General features: G+C 40.5%; 1 protein-coding gene and 1 pseudogene across 1 annotated transcript in view; both read right to left on the bottom strand.

The window, feature by feature from the left end:
- VPS13D (vacuolar protein sorting 13 homolog D) overlaps window positions 1–7349 on the bottom strand; it is a 109454-nt gene extending 102105 nt beyond the window's left edge. Inside the window, exons 1-8 of the mRNA XM_065696176.1 lie at window positions 7273–7349; window positions 4162–4326; window positions 3212–3289; window positions 2783–2973; window positions 2363–2443; window positions 1050–1166; window positions 724–828; window positions 217–387 (exon numbers count right to left, since the gene is read on the bottom strand). Coding sequence (XP_065552248.1) covers window positions 217–387; window positions 724–828; window positions 1050–1166; window positions 2363–2443; window positions 2783–2973; window positions 3212–3289; window positions 4162–4258 — 840 coding nt within the window. The 5' untranslated portion in view covers window positions 4259–4326; window positions 7273–7349. The remainder of the gene's footprint in view (window positions 1–216; window positions 388–723; window positions 829–1049; window positions 1167–2362; window positions 2444–2782; window positions 2974–3211; window positions 3290–4161; window positions 4327–7272) is intronic.
- Window positions 7350–8070: 721 nt separating this feature from the next.
- LOC136022626 (tumor necrosis factor receptor superfamily member 1B-like) lies at window positions 8071–25012 on the bottom strand (annotated as a pseudogene).
- Between the last annotated feature and the right edge of the window lie 2353 nt (window positions 25013–27365).

Here is a 27365-nt window from a genome sequence, read left to right as displayed (position 1 = left end):
ACTACCTTCTTGAATCGGTCATTTTGCTAGAAACTGACATAGAGCAGTGTGCAATACAGCATACAGACACCCATGAAATCTTGAGACCAACTAGTCTGGACACCCAAAGCAGCCTAACACAGTTAATAGCACAGAATTCACAATGGCCTCATTTACCCTCCCTCTCAACAGTCTCTTTTTCAAATACTGAAAATTAAATGAACAGTTGGTATTTACCTGTGAAAGCTTCAAGGGTATAGTCTCAAGCTGAATGTCACACTCAAGCCGTGGAGTCTGGCGTGATCTTAAAGGCTCCTTAGAACAATTTCTCTTAAGAAGAGCAGAAGTGCATACAGGTTCCATGATGTAATTATGATCATGACTTTCCATACTTTTATCCATTGCTTCCTGTGAGTTACAAGCAAATTTATTCTCTAAGAAATGAGTTTACAATACCTACTAGAATGTATTGGTTTCATGAACTAGAATACACTTTATTAGGATGCCAGTCCATTAAAAAACTTCCTAAACATGTTCTCTCTTCAAAGGTAAAACAAGGTATTTCACAGCACAGCCTTTGTGAGTTGCACATGTATTCTATCATCATAGCATGGAACCATAAACTCCTTTTGCTCTTAAAAGCACCAGATCCAATGAATTCTAAGGCAATTAGGTCTGAAAAATAGGAAGGAGACTAACAAAAATTACAATCCCTTTTTCATATGCAAAATCTCCCTCTCGTACCTGTAGCTGGCCAGGAGGCAGGTCTCCCAGTAAAGTGCAGTTGGTATCCCAATAAACACTGAAGTCAGCAACATCCAACTGTTTTTTACGCATCAGCTTCTCTACCTGAAGAAGAAAAGCGGAATAAAGTCAAGATCACACACCACGTGCCATGTAGTTTTTATTTTTACATATTCAATGAACAATATGAAATGCCCAGAATCAATTTCTTACAATAACCAGAAGATTATTAAAATTCCCTATGTTTTACTAAATATTTACTAGCACCCATAAAATAGAGCACCACATCTTAGCTGCCATGAGTTCATACATAAAGTTATACTCACTGGTTCGAATACTGCATTTTGCATGGATACTTTTTTGATGCATATGCCAAATGCAAATGGCTGCAAAGGGTTTGTGACACCATCTTCAAACCTCAAGTGGACATCCTGAATTTTTAACTAAACAGAAAAAAAACCCATTAGAGACAACTACTTACATCATTAGAGCAGACAGTAGTACCATCCATTAATACCGAAGTAATTTAATTTCTGCAATTCTACAACAAATTTCTGGTGTTAAGACCTCACAGAAATCCTATTTCTCACTTCTGTTTTGGTACTTTCTGGTTCTACCTTCTCCTCAGATACCAGTAGTCCCTGCCCTTCTCCCAAAACACCAACTACCCACTTTCACAAGGCAGTGTACTTTATTTTGCTATGCTATTATTCTCCATCTTAGAGGCAAATTAGAATTACATCTGTAATTCACTGTGTAATTGCCAACTGAAGACTAAAATCATGTACTAGAATCGTCAGCACAGGCCAGAATTACGAACTATTAACAATACCAGGTGACCCAAACTGATTTTACGCTAGTAAAACCAATGCCTCTAGTGAGTAGAAATGCAACTAAATAATATAGTGTGTCTACCTGCACGTAAGAAGAAAGAAAGGACAATCCTTTCATGGTGGCAGACAAACTCTAACAACTAATATTTAGACAGCTTCCAGTTCTTAAACACAAATGATTAATGATGTAAATGTTGCTAAAAATGTCATTAACTACATTAGGACTTCCACTAGAAAAAGCAACAGAGTGTAACAGCTATACCTTCAAGTCATTTTGAAACTTAGGAGATACATGACAGATTTTTACTAACAGTAGAAAAATAATAATTAAAGAACTGGAGAGACAACACGCAGTGAAATAATCCAAATCATGGACCAGCAAAGAGATTTGTTTCCTTACAAATTATCTTTTTATAAAAACACTTCATGCTCCTCTGCTTCATAAACAATTCAACTATTTTGGTGTGTTTATAAACCAAAGAATTAAAATGTGAGCAAAAGCCATCAAATGTCATGCAAATTTATTATCTACCTACTGTTAAAAAAAAAAAAAAAAAAAAAAAAAAAAGAAAAAGTTTATGTTTTAACCCTTTTAAGCAGGATGGAGGGCATTTCCTTTCCAGAAGTCCCCATCAAGACTAGCTTAAGACTGAAGTTATGAAGGTTCAATCTGAAAAGGGACTGTCCTCTGCCAAATACCTACCTTTGATTTATGTATTTCTCATCTAAGGACTACACAATGTAAAGCACAGTGGGCACAGGTAATTCTTAACAAGTGGGAAAAGGTCTATAATGCAAAAGCTTACTTCAATGTTTTCTACAATTCTTGTGACTACAGATGCAGTAACTGAGTACCAGTAGGATTCCCCTTTCTGTTGTTGTTCTTTCTGAAACAGAAAATAGGGATAAAGCATTAACCAACACTGTAACAACTGTCAGGAAACAATACACCTTGTTACACCAAAATTACTGTGAACAGGGAGAAAATAAAAACCCTGCAGTTTGAGTATTTCTAACATAGGTGGGACATGTGGCATGACAGAGGTGGGGCAGAAACTGCATCATGTTAGCATGTAAGAATCAAATTCTAACTTAGTTTCCTACACATTTGTTCTCCTAGGAACTTGTTATGAATTTGTTAGGAACTCCTAGGAATTTGTTAGGAGACTTAAATGCAATCCATCTATCACAGCAGTTCCTCATCATGAAAGACATGTGTGACTCACTTTCCATTTTTCCTCAAGTGCTAGGAGAAGGGCTTTTTTGTGTTCTCTCTCTTGCAACTTCTCCTTTTCCTCATCAAAATCTTCTTTTTTTTCTGGTGCACCAATTAAGTGCAGTTTTGAGACAGATATTACCCATGGATCCACATGTGGACGATAAAAAGGTATCTGCAGTGTTATTTTCCCAATGAAACCTAGATATACAGAAGAGAAATGCTATCAGACTCCTGTGTAAATGTACTTAATCCCCCTTGCAAAACCTGAAAAAAAAAGTGGTGCAAGAAACAAACAAACGAAAATAGGACTGGATAACCTAAAAACCAGGCTACCTCATTTGTTCAAGCTTCTGATTCACAGGTAAACGTTCTTCTAAATTATGCAACACTGCCTGTTTATAAATGTTTGTCCTGCACGCATAAGCAAAATACCAACCTGCCTTTACTTCAAATGGTAATTCCAGTTCCTTCAAGGCATCTTTCTTTAGTGGCAAGTTTTCCAATTCAACTGCACCTACACAAAGCAGAAAAATACATTTATGTTAGAGATAGTTAACTTGAACATTCTAAGCCTAAAATGATTGTTTTAAAGAAAAAAAATAATCACCAAATAGGATGGGAACAACCAACCTGCCACTTCAAGTTATGCTACAATTCCAATGATTATTTAGTAGTACTATTTGTTAATTTTCCGATGTCATGTGCTCAGACTATTTGATGAGGCCATCTAGAAGCCACCTGCAAGGTTTTAGATCTGCCCTTTATTGTAACTAAGGAAACACCTCCTCATTGTCTGTTCAGGAGAGATACTTACAGAATTTCTCAATACTCCAAAAAGCACGCCCAGAAAAGAACATTTTGAAGTGTTACATTCTCTCCAGAAATAGCAGATAAAGCAGCAAAATGTAAATTAAAAAGCACCGATTTGAGGACTTTGTAAAAGTACAAGACTTGTGGACATAACATGACAAACTAGAAATCTTCATTACTAACTTAACTACTAGCACCAAAATGTAAGAGGTAAAGACTACGAAATAGTGCCACATTCCCTCAATGGGAAAATTACTGAGCAGTATTAAGAAAAATTACATTCAAATATTATACAAATTACACATGCTGATAAAATATGCTAAGCATACTTTTGAACGTTTTTTTATAAATTGGTTTAATAGCATTGATAAAAAGCAACAGAGAGGCACACAAGAGATCTGACTGATCACGTAAAGTGCTAGCACAAAACTCAATGTGAAAAGGGTTTATATAAATGTTAAACACAGTATTAGATGATTGTTTCTATTCCACCTTCCAGGTATTACAAAAACACAATTTTAAAAAATAAACAAAACACAATATGCAAATACTACAGAAAATACTCCAAAGCCTCACCCTTCAGAAGAGCAACCGAAAGCTGGTCTGTGTTCAGGTTATTGACATATTTGCCCAAATAGGTGTTGAGTACCCAGGCTACCAATCCTTCCAACATGACTGTGCTAGAAGAGAGCAACTAATGTTTTTCTGTCATTTTCTGTATTTCTGTTCCATAGTCTCACTCTGAAAGAAAAAACATGAAGAAAGTGATTGCCTGAAACACACACTCTCAGCAGAGCTCACATACTACTATCACTGTAATTTTTACTGTAATTGATCTAAAAAGCAATAAAAACACTAAGCTTGATTTCCACCATAAAAAAATACTTTATGCTATGCCCTTTAAGTTTCAAATCAGAGTCTCATATAGATCTTTGACAATTACAGACCACTTTATTCGCAAATTAATTTTATCTTTCCATCCTTTTTCTAATCAAAACACCACATTTTGTTGCAATAACCATCAAGGCCAGTCTACAGTCCTCTTCAAGAAAAGGTAAGACTAAAATTCCACATTCATCTGAAGCAATTTTGCACTGGCCTCCTTGACTTCTGCTGCCAGCATTTTCTTCAAGTTGCCAGCATTCTGGTTTTAGAAGCCTGGTCTAAAGTTAACAGCCCAGCCTTTGACTGGATTTTTGTAGAATTCTTACACGACATCTGTGAAACAACTCACCCTCCCTAAACATTTTTTTTTTTTTTCAGGAAGGCTGTCAGTGTAGGAAGTAATCAGATTGAAGTCCCATAAATAGCTCATCAACAATTACTCTTAACAGGTTTTCAAAGTGCCAGCACAGATTACTGCATCAAGGAAGCCATGAAAGCACATGAGAGAAGCAACACTGGTCATACATCTAAACATTCATGCTCTTCTACTATTAGCTTCCACAAGGGCAGGATCAAGCATGTTATTACAGTAAAGATAAAAGCACACAGGCCGTATCTTGTGGTCAGGATGCAGTAAATGTATCAGTCCCATGTTTAGAAAAATCCAATTCCACTTAAGTCCCTAAACCAGTGTACATAACATCGAGCTCTACAGAACAAAAAAGCAAGTTATATGCGGCACTTACATCTGATGGCAGAAGAAAACAACAACTTCTAGAGTTACATTTTACATTTTATATTAAGATTCAAGGGGTTTACATAACAATGGTTGCTTGATTTTTGCCAGCCCCTTTTAAGCCTTTGTTTTTTTTAAACAAAGTGAGTTGAAATAATTAATATAGTTAAATAAAATGACCAGAATTAAGCAAATAATTAAAGGCTTTATCTAAAGACTCAAAAGTGAAACTATTCTGTCACAGAATCATAGAATAGTTAGGGTTGGAAAGGACCTTAAGATCATCCAGTTCCAACGCCCTGCCATGGGCAGGGACACCTCACAGTAAACCATGTTGCCCAAGGCTCTGTCCAACCTGGCTCTGAACACTGCCAGGGATGGAGCATTTACAATTTCCCTGGGCAACCCATTCCAGTGCCTCACCACCCTCACAGTAAAGAATTTCTTCCTTATATCCAATCTAAACTTCCCCTGCTTAAGTTTTAACCTGTTACCCCTTGTCCTGTCACTACAGTCCCTAATGATGAGTCCCTTCCCAGCATCCTTATAGGCCCCCTTCAGATACTGGAAGGCTGCTATGAGGTCCCCACGCAGCCTTCTCTTCTCCAGGCTGAACAGCCCCAACTTTCTCAGCCTATCTTCATACGGGAGGTGCTCCAGCCCCTGATCATCCTCGTGGCCCTCCTCTGGACTTGTTCCAACAGTTCCATGCCCTTTTTAATGTTGAGGACCCCAGAACTGTACACAGTACTCCAAGTGAGGTCACACAGAGAGAAAGACAAACATCAAAACCACAGAGAAGTTACACTTGAAAAAGATGTATCTTCACATTAAGCAAGTGTAACATTTTTGTCCTTGCAAAATTTCAAAAAGTTTTTGCAAAAGTTTTCAAAAAGAATAGTATTATTCCACATGATAAAGACCGAGGACTTGTACATGTGTGCCACCACCCTACACCATGGGATTTTACTCTAATGAAATTGACAGGAAAGCTGAAGTTCAAACAAAAGCAATCCTTGTCATGTCACCCTTAACAAAATGAGCGAAAAAAGCAAGTCCTCTACAAGTGTTGGGAGGCAAATCAGAGACAACATCTTGAAGAAACAGAGGGGCAGGTTAACATCCCTGTGACTGAAAACCTCTGCTGCATGAACAATTCCATGCTTCAAGTCATCATAAGAGCTGTAAATAAAGTAGATCATTGGGGAACATATGTACCTACTCGGGAATCTTTCAACTGTCTTAAGCTTTTACACGTGTAACTTTCTAGTCCACTGCTATACAAGTGGAAAACGAAACAAAACACTGTCTACAGCAACGTTTTTATTTCCTTGGCATACATAGTACAAAAGGCACAGTGACCACTTATCAAGATGAGACTCAAAGTCCAACCCAGGACCTCGGTCACAGCTGGCTCATTTTCTCTTAAAAAAAGATGCAATTTTTCCAGCAGGGAGGACGAGGAGGCCCTGAAGGAGCGGGGCCGCAGCTGCTCGGCAAGGAGCGATCGCGCTGGGCCGGCGCTGCCTGTTAGGGCAAAGCGAGGGGGGATTTTCCTCAGGGCCCCTCACAAAAAAGGGCGGGAAGGAGCCTTCAGGACCCGGTCCCTTCTCTCTCTCTCCACACAAGCGAACACCCCGCGTGTCGAAGAGACCTGTTGGCACGCACCGCGGGTCGCAGGCGAAGCGAAAGGTCACCTTGCCCGGGGAGGCGGGAGCGAGCCCTGAGAGAAACGCGGAGTGGCCTGCGACAAGAGTAGGGGAGCCTCAGAGACGACTCAGAGGCTCCGGCCCGGCGCGGGGGTAGCGCGCAGAGGAGAACGGGACCACTGCCCCCCGCAGCCCCAGGCAGATAGGATGAACCACGGCAGGGCTGCCCCTCGCCCCCCCGGTGGCGGGGCGGAGCCCCGCCAGGGGCGTGAGCCAGGGAGGGGCCCCCAAGGGCCGGGCCCGCGCCCGGCCGCCGCGGCAGAGCTGCGAGCCGAAGCTGACGCAGGAGAAAACGACAGCCGTGGCCTGGCGCCGCCAATGCGGCCCTGCTCGTGCCCCCCTCCCACCGGTACCTACCTGGGGTCCCGCTGGAGGCCGCCTTGTTGACAGTGCGCGGGACCGGCGGGCCGCACGCCAATCGATCTAAGCCGACCGACGGGGGCACGCCTGGAGAGGGGAACGCCGAGCTATCGATGTGCACCTTCCCCGCCTCCTTGAGGCGGAGCTGGGTCGGCAGAGTTGCGGGGACGGTTGTGCTTCAGCTCTGCTGCGCGCTTCCGCTCGAGGCGTCGTGGAGCGAATGAGGGCGGGCCGGGATGCTCACTATTCGCGGGCCCGTGGGGCCGCTGTCACCCGCCGAGTAAACAGAAGGGCAGAGCCTGCCTGCTCCCCCCCAGCCGGGGCGCTGTCACGGCGGTGCTCACCGGCGCCGAGGTGGAGGAGCCGTGCTGTTTGCTGGTGGTTGTGGCAGCCGGTGGCGTCCGTGCGCAGGCCTCAGCGGGTCAGCCGCCTTGTGATGAGGACGTCGCATGATCAGATACAGTCGCTGGACAAGGAGCAGCTTAACCTGTGCAGAAGAACCCGTTTTATAATACAATCATAGAATCAAAAGTGTTGGTTGGGCCTTTAAGATCATCGAGTGCAACCTTTGCCCAGCACTGCCTATGCCACCACTAACCCATGCCACTGAGGCCTTGTCTGTGCTGTGTGTGAGCACTTGCAGGGACGGTGCCTGCAGCCCTGCCCTGCGCAGCCTGTTCCAATGCCTGAGGACCCTCTGGGGCAGGAATTGTTCCTCAGCTCCATCTAAACCTCCCATGGCATGGCTTGAGGCTGTTTCCTCTTGTTACCTGGGAGAAGAAACCAACTCCCACCTCACTACAACATCTTTTAGTTTAATGAAGACATCAGAAAAGTTAAAGGCACACGTAATTACAAAAATGCAGCCATTTTATAAGCAGATGCAAGCACATTTTTCCTATTTTGACATAAAACTTGGATTTTCCTTCTGTAACAGCTCTAAAATTTGGAGAACCCAGTAAATTAACTGCTGTAACAGGATCTTCCTTTTAAACGTTTGAAAAAATACTTTCCACTGCTGCTTCAGTGTGGTCCTAATACTGGAAGATGACATGAGAATACTCAGCACAGTGCAAGAGGCTCAAAAAGCTGTATAAAACTTGGTTCTTGCCTAAATCCTTCAGTTTTGTTACAGTTTCAGTGTGTGTATTTGCAAAGTCTTTCCTAAATATTCCCTTCAAGTTCAATATACAGTTGTAAAAAGTTTCTTCACAATAGAATTAAAGACCTGTTTGCCAGTTCTTAGTTCCAGCAGTAATATTAATAAACCTCATAGTTGTTGTGGAAGTTTAACATTTGTATTTTTGAAACCTGCATCTCTTCTGTAGCTGTAGAATAAATGCTATTCTAAAATGCCCATTTTCAGTCTAAGGCCTCAGCAATAACTACTGCATTTAGTTCCTCTTGAGGTACACTAGTTCAGTTGGAAGGGACGTACAGTGATCATCTAGTCCAACAGTAGGGTTTATGGCATAAAAGAAAAAAGTTATGCCCACTGTATGACTTCACTCCAATGTAAGTCAAACATTGCAGGCCAAGTTGCAAATTCTGGTTGAATACAGACGCCACAATTGTTAGGTAGGTCACAGCTGTAATATATAATTATGGGAATTGGGATCCTGAAAATCGAGTTCCAAAACCAAAAGACTCCCACTTGATTCAAGGAGAACCTTAATAATTTTGTGTAAGAGGTAGTTAGATCTTCAGCGTCATGCAAGAAGAGAAGAACAGGATTTTCTGGTTCCGAGGTTTCAGTCAATCTCACTTCTTACAGATGCCATCATCAAGAGTTCTTTTCCTGAGGTCAATGGGCATGAGCTATCTGGCATATGAATTCACATGGATCTTCTCTAATATTCACTGGAACACAGAGGAAAATACTTTGGGTTTATGGTGTCGTAGGGTAACCCCAGGACAATGGTTAACCTCAAAAATGAGGTCAGAATCAATCAAGGAACCACATTAAATCAGCCAGAACACAAAGATGATAAACTTCAGAGCTGTCAGGAAAAGGAACTTACTTTCTACTCCAAGATACAACTATTTAATCTAGATTTTCTTTTCTGAAATAAAATGAACTGTACAGCTAATGAAATGCCATTGTTCAGACATAATAGTTATGATCTAGTAAAAAACGTGGTTTTATATTTAAGGTTGTTTTGAAGTTTGGTCCAATAATGAGCACAAGCAAACTGTAATAATGGAAGAAATATCCAGGATGATGAGGGCAAGTATGTCCACAAAGATAGGGGATAGGAAACTGAGTGCAGTACTTTTAAAATTAAAATCAATGTATAATTCATTAGCATTGCATGAAAGTTTCACTCCAGTTTCTTAAAAGTGCTGGTCACAGCGATGTTCTTGCCAGGTGGCATACCTGAACCCAGGTTATCATCACAAGGGGTTCTCAGGAGAAAAATAAACAGCATAAAGCTAGAAAAAAATACTCATTTTCAAATCTGGTAAAGGTCTGTTCAGGGTACCACAGAAGAAGGGGAGGAGTTGGCCATTGAATTTTAAAAAAAAGGCATTCAAGTTTTTTTAAACTGCAAACATCATCCTTTGACTCGCAAAGCTGACAAAAGAGACAAACCCCCTCCAAACGTCAGTGTCTATATTCATCTGAAATGTCAGGTCTCTGTAGGAATGCTACATTTAATGTAATGATTATTTTGGAAGATAAGGGGCTGTTTGGTGAATGTTATCAGTCAGTCAGTCAGTGTATGATCTGTAATTTCCTTTAACTGGTTTTCATCCCCACATCTTCAATACCCAGAGGAAACTTCTTTTCTTCTGGTAGTGAGCCTTGAAGTAAATTGTCCTCATTTTCCACTGAGGTCTAAATTTCAGATCCTTTTCTCAAGAGGTGTTCTTCTCTTGAAAGGGGAATTTCTTCCCCCGTTGGGGAATAATAGGGAGCATTTCCATAATCCATGCTAGTTGAACTAGTCTGTTCTGGGAACTGGGAACTGCAGTCTGCACTGCATATTTTAACAATACAAGTCACATTCACCTGCATTCCTCCGTTACCAGAATGCCCTGTCAAATGAACAGAAAACACATTCAACAGAGAAGAATGAAACCCAGAACAGAACAGTCAGATTCTTTTATCCAGTTCTTTGACTTAAGGTTAAAATAGACACTAAATATCTTCTTGCTTCATTTAGGCAGGCTGGTGAAGTTGATTAACATTTTAGGGATTTTTTGATACCATAAAATCATCCCAGAAATAAAAAAAAAACAAAAACAAAAAGCCATAAAAATTAATACAGAGCCCTGGATCAGAGCTAGCTCCCTACCCATCTGGGGCTACTGCAGCTGCCTTGGACAATGTGCTTTTTTCATTGTTCCCTTTGGCTCTTACTTCCATACACAGGTACATGCCTGTGATCACACTGATCCCCTAATCTGCAAACAGCTTTTGCTCCATTGAGATACTCTCCACTACTTTAGGCTTACAAAACAATCACTTTTTCTTCTCAATTACTAAATACTCTCTCTGCTGAACATGAGTTTGATGTTTTATCCTATTTAAACTTCTGCTAAAAGACTCATAACTGATAAGCAAATTTCAGGTGGTTCTAGATCATTCTGATACATTCTTACCTGAGCTCACGGAGTTGTGTCTGTCTCTGCTGTGATGCTTACATCCTTCTGCAGCTGAATGTTGCTGCTGAAATCCTTCGGGTTTTTTTCTTTTCATTGTTCTTGTTACTTATTACACTGACTCTTGCAGATCCAGTTGGATTATTCAGGGAGCTGCTGCTGGACACAGAAGTTTGCAGGAGATGCTGTTCCACATGTTTGGAACTGCTGGAGTTTTGCGATCCAGTATTTCTCACTTCTTTGCTTTTCTGTGGGGGAAAAAGGCTGGAACATTTGAAGAGAAATGGAAAACATTAATCTTTTTGAAAAACAAAAACTGGTCAGTACTTGGGCAGCTGAAGGAACCCCTGACAGTTATTTGCTTTGTGATGACTGAGTAAAATTCACACCAGCTCACTAATTGTTCAACAAAATTAACCTGTTTCCTGAAGGCACCTACAGGATTACACTGGGAGAAAAGGCCCTGTCATGGTTTTCTGAAGCACACTTACAGTTTGTTGCTGATAGAGCCTCACGTAAGTGAGAATAGCACATTGTGCCATTTATTTAAGGTACATCTTACGTTCCAACTTGGGGACCAAATCATCCTCTTCTCATTTGAGTTGTCTTTCTGCTGTGCAATTTTCTTCTACTTGTAATTAGACAAGACTACATAATTTCTGCATAACTTTTAAAGGAATGGAAAAGATGTAAAGAAGGAGTGACACTCACCGAATCTGCTTCTGTGGCTGGGGGAGAGTACACAGGGGCTGCAAGTAAGGTAGGACAGTTTATTAGCACCCACATTTGTTTCAGTTGCAAGAGCTACTTTCTTAACTAGTCTGAGTGCTCCTGGAATAAACTCCAAATGTACATTTATTACACAGTGCTTGAAAATGTTGAAAGCTGTATGTTATTAATTTTGTAAAGTGGTTTAAAATTAACCAGCAAGCAGAGAGGACCCCTGCATGAATTAATATTTTTTTCTAGTGTGAAGTCAGAGGGAAAAGGTATTGATGACAATAAACTACAGTCATGACTGCTTAATGGTAATGATAACATGTAATATTTAAATGAGGAAGTGCAACATATTTAACCAAGCTGCAGTAGGAGTACAACTGTTGTACAGTTGCCCAGCTCCACTCAGATGTTTTATGTTTAGACAATTATCTAAAGTCTAAGCAATGAGAGAAATCTGAATGGGACATTTGCCTCACTGTATCCCTGTGTTGAGATGAATTTTACCCCATGTAACTTAATAAAGATACTTCAAATTATGAAATATTAAAATGTGAATTCCTGGAGTGGTGGGGGTTTTTTTAATTTTGTTTTTCTGTAGCCACAAAGTTCATGTGCTTTAGCTGATTTGCATGAGTTTTCTTTCAGTCTCTCTTCTGTTGAAGTTTTTTTGCCAGTTTCACCCCAGTGGAACAGAGGAATTGTGTCAAAGCTCCTCAGGGTTTCACGAAGCTATGGGCTGCCAGCTAGTGAAGCAGAAACCTGTAACTCATCACCTTGTCCCCTTAGGAAGAAAATAAACTCATACATTGTTGGACATCAAATAATCTCCACGTTAATGATACTTCATCCATATCCAGCCACAAGAAAAGCTTCAAAGCCACCATCTTCTAAGACACTAATGTCAGTCAACCAGAGGCCTTAAATTAGTAGGAAATGAAGTGACACTCCTTCCAATATTTACAGAACTGCTGTTTTCACTTCATGAATCTTACCTTTTTTTTTGGAAGACTAAGCAATATCACAGAATACTGATTATCAGGACCAATAACAATGGCCCTGCTACTGATCCTGAAAATAAATGAAAAAGATAAATTAGCAGGTTGATCTGACAAAGGATCCAGTGAGAAAGAAGCAGGTTTGTCATTTTCTGTCAATGGCTACAAAAGATAAATTTTCAAGCATCAGCGTGTCTGACATTCAGATTTGATGCCTCTGTTGTCAGATACCAAGGTCTCATTTCAGACTCTATCACTTTATAACATGGAATTTTCCTGTCCTGAAAAGTAAGGACAGCCTCAATCACTAAATCAGTCTCTCTAGGGTAGCAACAGTTTGTTAAATACAAGACCAGGCAGCCCAGAATGCTCCTGAATGCCTTCTGGAGATGTTGTAAACAGGAGAGAACACATCCACAGGTGTGGATGCTATAAGGGATTCCTGTCTCAGGAAAGGCTGCCAGAAGTCTCCAAGGACGTCTCATCAGGACCTTTATGAAGTCAAGTTTGCCTCAGTCCAGAATCTAGAGATCTGACCTTTTCTAGCAACTCCTTCATAGTAGCAGTTCTGAGGAAATGCCTTGTCTAATCTAGTTTGGGGCTTTTTAGGAATATCCCCAGAATTACAAGGCCTGTAGAGTGCACTGAGGTTGCACAGATGCACAGGTAAATATTACACAACTCACTACAGGCAGTGTCATACTGAATTAATTCAGCTGTTCTGAGAATCTGTTTGGGTACAGGTAATTGGTCTTGAAAAGAAACAGAGAACTAAATATAAACTTGCTTCCTAGGCAGACCAGAGTGACTTTAGATGTGTAAACAGCTCACCAATGATGTGAGAGTTGTCAGATGCAGAGTTTAAAGTGACAGGTCGAGTTATTATTTCAGGTCTGTTAGAAGCTGAGCTCTGGGTCAGGAGCAGGTTCAAAACAGTGTTAGGTAGAACTGTGACAACTGCTGTTCCCGAGTCCCTGCAGACAGTCATTTATGCTGTTACTATGCTGTTACTAGGAACAGCCACTGATATGCAACTGCAAGCAGCAAAAAAAAGAGTTAGGAAAGAAGGCAACCCTGTGCACAGTTAGGGTTGCTATTAGGTGGAAGCGCTGGCTTACACTGTGTGTGGTGCACAGTTGGTATCATAAGATTCCTCATGTGAAAAAGTGCCAGGAGGACAAGGTTTACATTCTGTATCGGTGCTGTTTGTCTCTTTAAACAAACAGGAAAATTCCAGTTAGTCACCTAGTGAGAATCAGGGATGAATAATCAAGGTCTGTGGTACAGATCCTGGAAGTGATGTAGAGACAGTACACATAATGCATTCTATAACCTTCACAATTTGAAACACTCAACTTAAGCTGAGGTTAATCAGCTGTTCGTGTGGTCCCCTGGGTATTCAGTCTTTGAAAAGAGCTGTAATAAACCCACCGAAAGGTTAAAAAGTGGTACTGCAGACAAAGTTGAACTTTTTCATTAGTCCCTGACAGACTGACTACCTGTGTTGGAGTTTCTGTATCTTTTCAAGTGATTCTTAAGTTCTTAAAAATACTCAGTGTTCCACCTCTGAATATCATATATCATCTTGAGACAGCTGTTATTATCAGTGATGAATTTCATAATCTAATAAAAAAAGATTAATTCTGCAGGACAGCAAAGAGTCACTATTACTGTACCTGCAGTTGCATTATATTGTATTATAACTATGAATACGCACATTTGTAACCAAAACCTGTTTCAAGGATTTAATTATATTGTATTATAACTATGAATATGCACATTCATAACCAAAACCTGTTTCAAGGATTTAAGGAGGAATGAAGTGGTCTTGAATCTGAGTTACTTACATAGTAAGTAACACAGTAGAGCATAACAAAGGAAGATTAAGTTGGGTTAGAGAACTGTATGATATATGGTAGTAATAGATTGCAAAGTGTGCCTTTGGATATGCCTCTTGAGAATACTGTTGATCTAAGTTATTGCCTACTTGCTAAGATAATGCTGGCACTAAAAAGAATGACTAACTGTAGGGAATTGAAAGACCATATTCTTGTAATTTACTGAGTTGGAGGCAGATCCAGAAATATTGATGGATGATTAACACAAAAAAATAACCCTCTTCATATAGTAAAACAATTCAAGAATTAGATTATCTCTCCTGGAAACTCGGTAACCTTTTCCAAATTTTTTATGTGCTTTACGTATTCTGCAGTACTCGTATATTTTCAAAACGCAATACTTATTGGGTGGGCAGCTACAGATTCTGTCCTGTGATGTAGCGCATGCTTGATTCTGCACAAATCCTGGGTTTGAAACACGAATAAAACAAGATGTCATTAGCAACATTTAAAATTATAGCTTTAAAGAGAATAGCTTTTGGCTAGTACACCATCATAAAACATATACATTATATGCCCCAACAGCTACATTTTCAGAAGTTTCCTCTCTTGAAAAAGGAGAAATGTGCATTTGTAGAATGCACACTTGTAACTGTACCTGCAGTTGCATTGTATTGTATTATAACCATAAATATGCACATATGTGTTACCTATGTTCATCACTGCAGTGTCTGGAGACCACATTAAGGTTTGTAGTCTATGCAGATCATGACTGTATGATGGAAATGGAATTAGCCATTTATCCCAGTGCAAGTCTGCCGATGAGCATAAACAGGAAGTTATTCTACTGATGATGTCTGGATCTGTTTTAGTGATACAGTGGTTTAGTTTCCAAGAATATAAGATTGGTGTCACATTTTTAGGACTCAGAAAGAAAAAGATGCAGGGCTCTCTGCAAGACTTTTCGCTGATTCTTTTACCCAGATCTTCAAAGTACCAGAAGCATGAGAAGTGATAGACAAAACCTCCTAGTTTTCTTAGCAGAAAAGACTAGGTTAAACCGAGCCCAATTTACGCGCAGGTTGTTCAAGTCCCAGATGCTTCTTTTCTAATTCAGTCCTACCATTCCTGCAGGGTGGTGAGCAGGTAGAGCACTGAGGAGACAGATTCCAGATTGTTGTATCCAGATTGTTAGGTCTACAGGGACTGCACTTTTTGTCCACAGTGTGACTGCAGCTCTCTGTCTTATATTGACCTATTAAAAACAAAACAGAGAAAACATCTCTCTGGAAAAGATCACTAGGAATTGTTTAAGGCATGTTGCATTCTTATATGTGGAAACCCCTTCCCATCACTGCTGCTATCAGATTGATAACATACCAAGCAAGTATTGATTTCAAGGAGGACTGTGTGTATGTACAGGGAAACTCTGATAGTTTTTGTGTTATTAATGTTTGCCCCTTTTCTTACATTCAGTTCAGTGAATTCCAGCTATGATCAAAACAAGGTGGCCTCAATCCTGAAGAAAACCTCTCAGCATATACTCAGCTGCAGCTACCCGAGTACATAAACCAAACCTGTTACCCGCAGATAAGCTGTGTTTGGTGGTGAAACAAAAGATGGTGTTTCATGCTGAAAGTCAGGTATGTGCTAGAATGATGTGTCTGGGTGAGGCCCTTACTAACAGATTGCAGGCAGCAAGTGAAGAAGGCATAATAAAGTATTATCACAAACAGACCTGAATTAGAAATTCACCACTTGTCACTACCAAAGTAACATGAGCTCACTCTTTTTTTTCTTCACCTCTTCGGTCAGCCCTAATAGATCGAAGCAACAAGTTTTTGAAGCTGCTGGCATTCCAGACAAAATCTGAAGCTGTCAAAGTTTCTCCAATGCTTCTCGCCAGCAACAGAGTTCAGTGCAGTGGTGCGAATAAGCAGCTATGAGTTCCAACGTATCTATTTTGGACAAAGGAAAACACCTCATTTGTCATTTCCCCCTTGCTTGAAGGGAGGAAGAAGATAAATGTCAATGTCTCATGTCCTGTACAGAAATATCCTGGAAAATATACACAGCAAGCAGGAGTAACACTGAAAGTCTTTGGAGCTGCTTGAAGAATCTCTGTTCTCCAGAAGAACAGGCCCTGGAGGTGAGCCATAGGAATTACTTCCAAAGACTTTGTTTTTGCATGAAGCTTAAAATTCCGCCTCCCACATCCTACTGATTTGGGCTTAAATTTTTGATATAGTAAAAAAAATAAATTAATTCAAATTCATAATAACAAAAATAAAGATTTTTAGACTTCCTACTACTTGTTGTCCAGACTTTGTTATTCTAAAATGCTAAAATTAAGGACAAATAGACTGACCAGTGCATACCACAACAGAAAAGGATTTAACCATTGAATCTTTTATAGATCTTTCATCTGTTGTTTTTAAAAAAGGAAGTTGTGCAGATCTATGTAGATATTTTTGATTAATTCAAGTAACTGTAGCTGCTTCAGTACATGATTTCCTGCTTAAATTTCCGAATCTAACAGGAACTCAGCACTTACTGAGACAGATTTTGTTTGCTCAGCAAGTAATGGGGGGAAGAGAAAAGCAATTTTTTGCTGTGTTTAATGTAATAATATAATGACAACTTGTTGCAAAACCTCTATTATTAAGAGAACCAAACAGCATTTCTACCCCCAAAAAAGCCATACCCACACAGCTGCCTTTCTGCAGTCAACTTCTGCTAATAAAAGTTTGCTAATAATTACCACTGGAGTTTAAGACATGACATATGAAGACAGGCAGTTTCTGCAGTCTTGTACCCAGTCTCTGACAGTGGTCTTCAGTGTCTGATTTATAGTAAAATACAACAAAACTCCTTTGATGAGTAATTATGCATCAACCTGTCCAATGGAAAACCCCTTATGTAAATGATATTATCAAAATCCAGTAACTAAGTTCTACCTTATGCCCTGTTTTACAATATATTTCTTAGTAGTGGGCTTGGATCTGACACATGTTGTCTAATTTCTATAATTCCCATAATGAGCTGTTGCTCCCCCACAGTGTTGACTTAAAAATACTCTACTCAAAACATCATGCAAAGTGGTGCTCACAGGAGCTCAGCAGCCTACCTCTTGATAAACCCCAGCCAGGTTAACCTGATAAGAGAATTCCAGTTCTGATGAACAATGTGGCTCTTCTGCAAATACCTTAAGAGTCACACCATTTTACTGTCTTCCAGATAGAGTGCATTGCAACAGCAAAAATCCAGTGCTCTTCAGATATATTAATAATAAAAATGTCCTACGCTTATCTGAAAACTGACTGAATTTGGCTGTCCAGAGTAATAACTTGAATTGTAACCTACCTGGAGGGCAGTGGCTGCAACATTTATTAAGTAGTTCTTCATAGAATTCAGTGCTGGGACCTTTGCATTGTGCAGACTGTGGTGTGTAAGGCAGTGAATAGTCCTAGGAGAAATTAATGGAAAATCATGAGTCACAAGTGCATTCTGACCCTCAGATAGAGATCCAAAAAAACCCAAACACTAAAAGATCACTGCAATTGTAAGCCCCTTCCTTTCCAAGCCACTGATGTGGGCTTGATGGAACAGAAAGTATCAGGTGCCAAAAAGCTGCAGAACACACAGCTTATTAGCTACTTGAGACCATTTAGAGGTTCCTCCTGTCACAAGTGATCTCTCCAAGTTTTATGTTCAAACACAATGGAACTATGGGATTATCATCTCAGCTGACCAATACTGCATCCCCTGAGCCAAAGGGCTCAGTACCTTTTCACCGCTGCCATGATTCAAACAGCCTTCACCAAAACGCCAGTGAAACCTGAGCTCTTACCAGTGGGTTTGTAGGGAGAAGTGTTTTCTGCAAAGTGGCTATGTTAAAAATGATACCTTCTTACTTAGTAGGTCTACTCCCTATACGCATTTAGTACCCTGTCTGAAAACTAGGAGGTTGGCTTTGCTAATTACTAATTCCCTCAGGCTTCTTGAGGTGGTGGAAGAGGGAGCTGTGGACCTGGCACTACTGCAGTACTTGAAGGAACCTTTCTGGTTTCATCAGTGGGTGCAAAGGACCCTGGTTACTAAGTTCAATTCTTTGTTGTGCTTACGTTCATTATCACTTACACCCATGCAATATCCAGGCAAGATAACCCATCCCTTCAGTCAAAGAACTTGTTCTATTAGAACTATTTCACCAAAGGAAAGATAAAAAAGGCTTTTGTTATTCCAGACGCTTGTGATTTCTTTATGAGTGAGAAAGGCCTTGATGCTTTGAAAAAGATGTCTCCAAAACTTGCACTGAGGCTTCTGAAAAGGAGCAACTGGCTACAAGACTTAAATTTAATTAAAAATCCTACCTCATATGGTAGGTCAAATACATAAAAAACAGTCATGAAATACAGTATATCTAATTTTTCAGCACACACCAATCAGCACGCCTCAATGACTTGAATGAACAGTGTTAAAATATTTGAGGAGCTGCCATCTGTTTTCAAAGGGAAAAATAGACACACTCAGAAGAAAAAGGCTAATGTTATGCCATACAAGTGTAGGGGTTTCCTGCTAGATCAGAAAGATGCTGCTTAAAAAGCATGTGTCACAGCTGAGTTTTCTGCAGTATGAAGAGATTGCTCCATGTATAAATGACACACATTTAGAGAAGTACTTTGAAAGTATTATTTAAATGAGAAATCGAAACAGGAACAAGCTCTTGGGAGGCCGGTAATGAAAATATCCTTCCTTCTAACTGAAAAATACATGTTGATTATCTATTGTGTCTTCACATTAGTAGACTAAAACTTCCCACTCAACAGCTGCTTAAAGGGGAAATTTTCTTATGCAGCTTGTTGAAATATTTCGCCTCTTATCTAGATATATAGAGGAAGGAGGGTTTCACCTATCTACTCAATGATCAGTGCCAAAAAGAACCTTCCTGAGAACATGAAGGCAGAGAAAGGCCTTCTTCATTTTCAATATTCATTCCAGAAAAGAAAAAAAGGAAAACTATATAATTAGAATTTTCACAGCTCCTATTTACAATACTGTGAAAGCTGGTGGCACTGACCAGACATCAGGACAATTCGGGTCTGTTCTCACCAGCTGAAGGCTCAAAACCAAGGAGGCTGGAATGGGTTTCACCAATACCAGCCCCATTTGCTCCCAGCTAGATCAACGAGAAACACCCAAGTTGCAAACTGAAGAACAAATTTGTAAAGATGCTTTTAACAGGCTAGAAGCTGTGATGGGGTGGGGAAGGATTACCAAAAAGAACAATAATCATTCTCGTTCTTAGACACTGGAGTGGGTGAAGTAAGAAACAGCTGCTGAGCACAAGCTGCATTTTACAAGTTCCTTTCTGTGTCTTTTGCTGAGAAGAAAGCCAGTTTTGCAGGAACCATGCTGCAGCCCGAGGTATCTCCAAACTCCATTTTGGCCTCCCATTTTTGCTTTCCAGTTAAGTAGCCTTATTTAAAGGGGCTGGCACAAAGATTGAGGACTTTGAAGCAAAACCAAGTGGTTAGCTTCAACATCATGGCTCTCATCATTATTCATGAGAATAACACCCATAGAAATTCAAAAAGAAAACCAAGGCTTTTCAATAGCTTCTAGGTTCAGTAATAACTGTTAATGCTGGACTTGGTATTATACCCTATAGGATGGGCGAGGATAAACCACACCATTCGCAAATGTGAGCTGACACTAAAATCTGTTTAAGGAGGACAGCTCTGCTCTCATCTGAAGTATTTGTCATTTAAGTTACTTTCTTGTTTATTAAAAGAATAAATATCACATTTTTGTAGTCACTGTGATCAACTTTATTAAAACAAGCACATGAGAGTCACTTTAAAACATAAAACTTCACTGCAAAAGCAGACACAAGGGGAAAAAAAGAAAAAAAGGAGAAATACACTAAACCACATCACAATCCTGCTTGTGAAGCTTCCTGGCAAAAAATTTTCTTATCTCATCCTCTGCATTGTCTGTTGTAAATACTGCCCTGTGATTTAAAGACACAGGAAAACAAGTTGATGGGTTCACATCCACCTCTCTTAAGTTGTGCATGAAAGGATCTCTCTACTGTCTGATGCAATCTCCCTGATATTTTATCTGATGAGCTGTGCTCTCAATGGCATACAATTGACAATTTCTTGCCAACTGTCCTCAGAGAACATTATGGGAAACTGAAAGGGACTTGTAACTTGCTTAGGTATGATTTATAAACACACACAGAGACAAGCTCAGCTTTCTTTATACTAGATGGATGCCATTAGTTTTGGTAGTTACTTCCAATGTGAACTAGTTTACTCAAAGCTGTCAAGGTCAGCAGTCAGATCTACTCTGTTGGAAGAAATGTAGGTCTCTTACTAGGTATAAAACTCTCCTTGATTTCTTGGTGACAAGACCCCCCCCACACACACTTTTTCTAGCCATCTCTCCAGTTTTAAGGTCTGAGTTGGGCAGTATGATATTTGTATCTGGCATGCAGATCCATTAGGTACTTTGGGCTGAAAAAATGATGATTCTGTTCCACAATCTTTGCATGTTGTTACTGTTTGCATCTCTCATAAGTTCTTATTTTGTCTTCTGCTTTTACTGTGATTCAATGTGCTATGAACAAATTGCGTAAAGGAGAACTAACCTGGTGCTGCATCTTTTGCATTATACCCTTAGAACTTCTCAGGTTAGGTAGTGGTGTCTAATGGCATCAGACCTTTAAGATATTTATACAGACAAAATTAAGACTTTAGAAGACTTCATTTAATTTGACAGGTGCAAGTAGGAGTAAAATGCCTCATCTGTCAAGCTGCAGAGGCACATACATTATTAAATATGAAATTTAGTCTAGTTCTATACACATCAACCAAATTAAGCAATGTATTTTGGCAAAGAAATAGGTAAACTGCTTGCCTTTGACTACAGAACTCACAAGGAAGATTTGTGCAGTGCATGTGTATTAAATAAGTGACATGCAAAAGGTCAATGACTCAAGGTCTCTGTCCAGAGTCCCTGCATCGCCTGAATAATTTTCCCGTCTGCACTACTGACATCCAGTAGATCTGTGACCTAATTTTTCACTGAAGAGGAGTGGACTAGCAACGGTTTCCATACAGAGGGATTAGTACAGACTCTTCTAAATACATATGCACAAACACAATTGTTTCCAGGATTCCCTATATACTACCTCCTAGTAGATAAAACTAGCAGAGAACATTCCTGTATCTCATGATTTTCAGGCCTGTATCTGTGCTGTGTGGAGCAGCACAGGTGAAGGGAAAGGGTCTGAAAGCTGTCCCCTGCACACAGACATACCGAGGCCAAGCACAACTGAGACCCTTGTGTCTGTACCAGAGCTGAGCCCAAACCATGAACTACTAAACTAGATTTGGATTCAGAGTTTTTCCAGGTTAGAAGGGCTTGATCCAATGCATCCACCTGGCTCTGGCTATTGGTGAGGAAGTCCAGGTCTCAACCACTCACAGCATGTCATGAAGTATTGCATTCACTATGTGCTGAATATTAATTATAATGAACAATTTCTTTTATTTCCTGCCTTACAGCTTGTTCCTCTATTCTTGGACTTTATGTGTAACTAAATATAAGTATCTTCTATAATAGAAATAAAACATACCATGTTTTACTAATGTATTTAATTTATTAACAAATTTATTAATATATTAATATAATGGATTAATATCTAGATATTAATGAATTCACATAACATTAATTTTCACCTAAGGAGGCCATTCAAAGAAAAATACTTAAGTATTTTAATCCTAACTCACGTATCTACATTTTTATTGATCTCTTTTTCATGCAGTTAACTTCTTCAATCTTAAACTGTCAAACAAAGGAGTCTGAACAGGAACTACATCTGGTGTGTAATGTTGTTCATGCGTATGAAAACACCGTGAAGTCACCAATGACTCTGGAGTAAAAGTCTGTTGCTATGGAAAGGATTTGAGGTAGAGAGGTAGATACCTTTTGCTGAGCTACCAAACCTGCTGAAGACAGGAAAAAACAGAATTCTGTTCAAAATACTTAAACTGGTCATTTACAGAAATAATTCTGTTAAAGATTAGTCACCAGATACCAGCAAGTCGCACCAAAGCCAGCTGGAGTTGTATCTGGCTGTACCAACTGTACTCAAACCATAAAGCTTCTTCTGAAGCTGCTTTCCTGCAAATATCTAAGATTATGGGTCCATTATGTGAACTGTTCTCCCATCCTATATTGTACTTCTGTAGAGCAGAAACTCTTGAGTAGCCACATATAAACAGATTTGCAAGTCCACATTCCCCCTCCCTGAGAACACTGTCATTTTGCTTACTGTTACGAATTCTACTTCATGCTACTCACCACTGTAAGACGAAAACACATTCCCAGAAAGAGATAGGAGGAGGTTGCATAGAATACGGAAGCTCTTCACAACATATAACATAATAAAAGCAAGACGAAGTTTGTAGGAAGACATAGTATGTTTTATCACATATGACTTTGGGAAAACTTACTTACACATTTTCAGGAATACCAGCTCTTCTGTATCAAAACTTCAGGCTTATGTATCCGAAAGTTGGTTGGTTTTCCCAAAGGTTGCCCTAATAAATTATGTTATCCACTAAACCTCACACAGTAACAGGCACTTGTCAAAGCTGATGAGCCTTAAAATATACAGTTCCCTTATGGAAAGCAAAGATACTCAGGCAAGGGTTGAAACAAGAGGAATTAGACTGCTGGGCCTGAGATGCAGGAAAACAGGCTGTATCCTCATCACTTGCCAGGCCAGGGCAGGTGACGAGCAGGTTCCCAAGAAAGGATCAACAAGTCAGGATGGGCCATATCAGGTTTCACCTTATGTGGAGACATCGCAGAAGATGCACCTAAGGGAGGCAGGGTGATACCTACCACTGAGAGCAGAGCAGGCAAGGCGAAGCTATGTGAGCCCCAAGTGTAAATGGCAGACGAAGGAGCTTCCCAAGAGACCTCAGGTGTACCAGCCAGAAACACTGCCAGAGGGAATAACTGTCTTCTATCAAGGCCAACTGCCAGAATTGGCAATTTCTATTGCTTTGAAACGCTATTTTCTTGAGATAGTGTTTGCTTCTATCACAGATGGCTTTTGCAATGCTCTATTAAGACTTCCAGTCATGAACTTTGATAGAACAATCACAAGTGTGAATATGTACAACAGCAAAGCTGCTGGTCACCCACAGTCCTCCTGCCTCTGACACATGAGTCCATAAAAGACCATTGAGTAATTCTGGGTTCAATACACATTCTGACATCCTCACCTGGTTTCCCTGAACCTTTGTCTTATCAAGGCTGAATTAATACAAATAAACATGTATATAACATACACATCCATGAAACAGCAACAACCTGGACATCTCAGCACCACTTCCATGTTTATCTTCACAAGCCAGAACACTTTAAAATGAGATAGAAAAATGTTATCAGTGCACCAGCACAGCATACAGACAATCAAAGTCTAATAAATCCCATCAAGCACTTTAAGTACTTAAAAGCCTTCATTTTCAAACAGTGGATGTAGAAGAAAACATCCCAGCTGCACCACGTCACGTTTTAGACATAAATTAAAGGGCTTTTCTGTGTAAATAGGGACTAGTTTTAGGGATCCAACACAGCACAATGAACTCTTCCTGTTTCAACAACAGTGTAAAGCACATACAGATTTATACTCTGCACTCATAGTTTTTGCAAACATTCAAGCATGCCTCAAAATTCAACCCATTTCCAATGAAAATCTAGGAAAAAAGATTAGTCATTGCTATGGGAAGCCAGGAAATAACGACATAGCCGAAGGGAGCAGAATGAACTTTAAAGAAGCCTAAGAATGGGGTATGAGGCTTCTATAGGATCACAGGTAAGTACAAGCAGAGGGTATAGCTACCTTCAGGGACTGCAAAAACACAGCAACGCCCGCGGTGCCCAGGATGCTGGGTTCGCTCCGGCTTCGCAACCAGTACGAAGGTCCAAGAAGCGGCGGCTGCTCCCGGCTTCCCCTCGCGCTCACTTCTGTCTGGCCGCCCGCGGCGTGGAAGAGAGCGCTGAGGAGCGCCCAGCGCGGCCCCATCCCAGGGCAGCGGGCGGCTACGGGGACCCTGCTCCGGGCTCTGCCTCGGTCCCGGCACCGCCCCGCGGCAGACGGGAGCAGCGCTACGCGCGGGTTACGCAGCGGGGTTGCGAGCTGGCCGGACAGAAAAGGAACTCCAGGTATCTGTGAAGAGACTCCCGGCGGTGTGGGGGTCTCTTCAGCCGCAGGGATGATCCATTAGCCCCCAAATCGGAACTCATTCGTTACAGTGTCCCAGCGTTCACTGGTACCCACCGCAGCACATCTCCTCATGCCTGCTGCAGGGATGGTACAAAGATACTTCAATGTCAATTCAGCCCTATGGGCTCTTGAGAAGCGTTCCAGTTAACCAATAGCCTCAATGGCTCTCTTGCAGAACAAGTGTTTTTTCCCGCAACTGATACATATGCTGAAATTATCAACATCAAAACATTTATAGATCAGACAAAAAGTGGGGTTGTGTCTTAAAATCCACCTAATTTTTGATTCACAGATTACCAGCATTACTAACCCAACGAACTATAATACCTCTAGCAGGTTGCAATGCGTGTGATTCACCTAGAAAGCTGTTCCAGTAAAAAAAAAGATTTCTTTATATACAGAGTTAAAATACCAGATCATAAGTTGGTTTGGGACCTTAAAGCTCATCCATTTCCAACTGGAGGGACAGCTTCCACTAGAGCAGCTTGCTCCAAACACTGTCCAACCTGGCCTTGAGCACTGCCAGGGATGGGGCAGTCACAGCTTCTCAGGGCAACCTGGTCCAGCAGCTGTCATTACAGAACACCCTCTAACCATCATGGATGGCCAGGTGAACAGTCATTCACAGTTTGTGAGTACACAAACTGGTGTTGTCTAAAATGAAACAGAAATGCCTGTATTTTTCTAAAATAAAGTTTATGACTGGAAAACAATGAACAACCCTGACTGAAAGTGAAGGAAGAGGTCCAGTATTTGTCCCACTCAGTTCTTTCTTCTTCCCTGCATTGCTGTTTTATGACACAGCTCGGTGATTTGGCCTTCTGTTGCACAACAAGCACTTAAACCAAAAAATGTGAATTCTATTTCTTTCTTCACCCCATGTAACTGCCACTGACATGGCAATACTGATAGCCAAAAGACATTTCAATCTGAGCATTAGGAACAGCTTATCTTCTGAAAGAAAATAAGCAGGTGCAAACACAGAAGTACACAGAAGAATTCAGTTATTGCATCTTGTACAAGATTTGGGACACAAACTGAAATATACAGTGGCAGTAGTTATTTTTAGAAATTATTTATATTCTAGAGTTGCAGAGAAGAGTGGAATTCAAGAAGTAAAGACTGGAATTAACAACACTTGAAACTACACCATGCTCAAATGTACTATAGATAGATTGTCCACTGATGGAAGTCAGTGGCTAGGTCCCATAATGCTGAGATTCTCCTACCACATCTCTGGGGCTGTGGTTCTGGAAAAGTAGGAATTTCTCTGGATTTACTTCTTCAGTCACAAAATCTTAATAACATACCTTGCCTTATAGTGTGAGGCTTACTGGGTACACAAGATCCAGTGGACCTACTACATGCGTTTTCAAAAAGCCTTTGATGAGGTTCCACACCTAAGGTTATAGAAGACCAAAGCTGTCACAGGATTGGACGAAAGGTCAGTTTGTGGATTTACTAAAAGGTAACAGGATACAGAAGTTATGGCTGTTGAAAAGGTAAGAAAGAAAGAGCACAGCATAATGTTCATTTTTCAGGGTAGAAAACAGTTTGTGGCGGGGATTGGTGGGGCCAGTTCCATTCAATATCTTCATCAATGATCTAGATAAAAGAGCACCTACACAGAAAAGGCAATACTAAACTTCTCCAGGGAGTTACATGACAAGGGAAACAAAGACAGAAAGAGCTCATAAAAAGGTGGCAAATCAGCTTCTCATAGATAAACACAGGGCAATACATCTAGGGAAAAGTCATTTAACCCAGACATGCGGGGTACATTAATGTCTAGCAGCTACCAAAGGAGCCATCCTGGAGTCATGCTTGACAGTTCTCTGAGATCATCTGCTTAGTGTGCAGGGGTAGACAAAAGAACACAAAAAAAATGGTGGGCATCATCCAGAGAGGCACCAATAACAAAACAGTTTGGCACTATGTAAAACCTTAGCCTACCCCTCTTCAGTACAGTACATGGTTCTGGCCTCCAGGTGTCCAGAAGAATATAGTGACATTAAGGAAGATGCGGAAGAGGTCAACTAAAATGACCAAGGCAGTGGAACACTCAGCTTACATGAGAAATATAAAAAGGTGGGAACTCAGCTTGGAGGCTCAGGAGGATACAGTCAAGATTTGTAAAAGCAACTAAGTATTACACGAAATTCTGCAATACAAAAACTAGTGGAACTCCCTGAACTAAGCAAGACATCAGTTTTAAAGTGGTAGAAGTACTTCTTTACGCAGTGCATGGTAAAGAAGCAGTCTTTAGTCTGTTGCCACAGGTGCTCATGAAGGCAGATTGTAGCAGGAAATTCAAAAGAGAGAAGAAAAATTAATGGCAATATGAATGAATGCTAAAGACTGGGACAAACTCTTCAGCATCCTTAATCCAATTACAACAGATGCTGTGGAACTCAGAAGTATGAACAGCAGATATTAACCAGGCTTGTCTGTGCTCTTCCTAATTAACATCTCCTTACCATGACTGTTAGGGATAAAATGTTTGGTTTCTTCTACCAGACTGCCCCAAGAAGGTGGGTTTTATGCTCTTAAGGTTCCTTTTTGTGTGTTCTAGGACAGAAGTTGTGCAGTTGCACAGCTGTTACCACAGTATGCTGGCCAGGG

The sequence above is a fragment of the Lathamus discolor genome, chromosome 16 (assembly GCF_037157495.1).
Source record: "Lathamus discolor isolate bLatDis1 chromosome 16, bLatDis1.hap1, whole genome shotgun sequence".
NCBI lineage: Eukaryota > Metazoa > Chordata > Aves > Psittaciformes > Psittacidae > Lathamus > Lathamus discolor.
The sequence above is the reverse complement of the archived record's forward strand: the minus strand, read 5'-3'. Positions and strand labels throughout refer to the sequence as shown.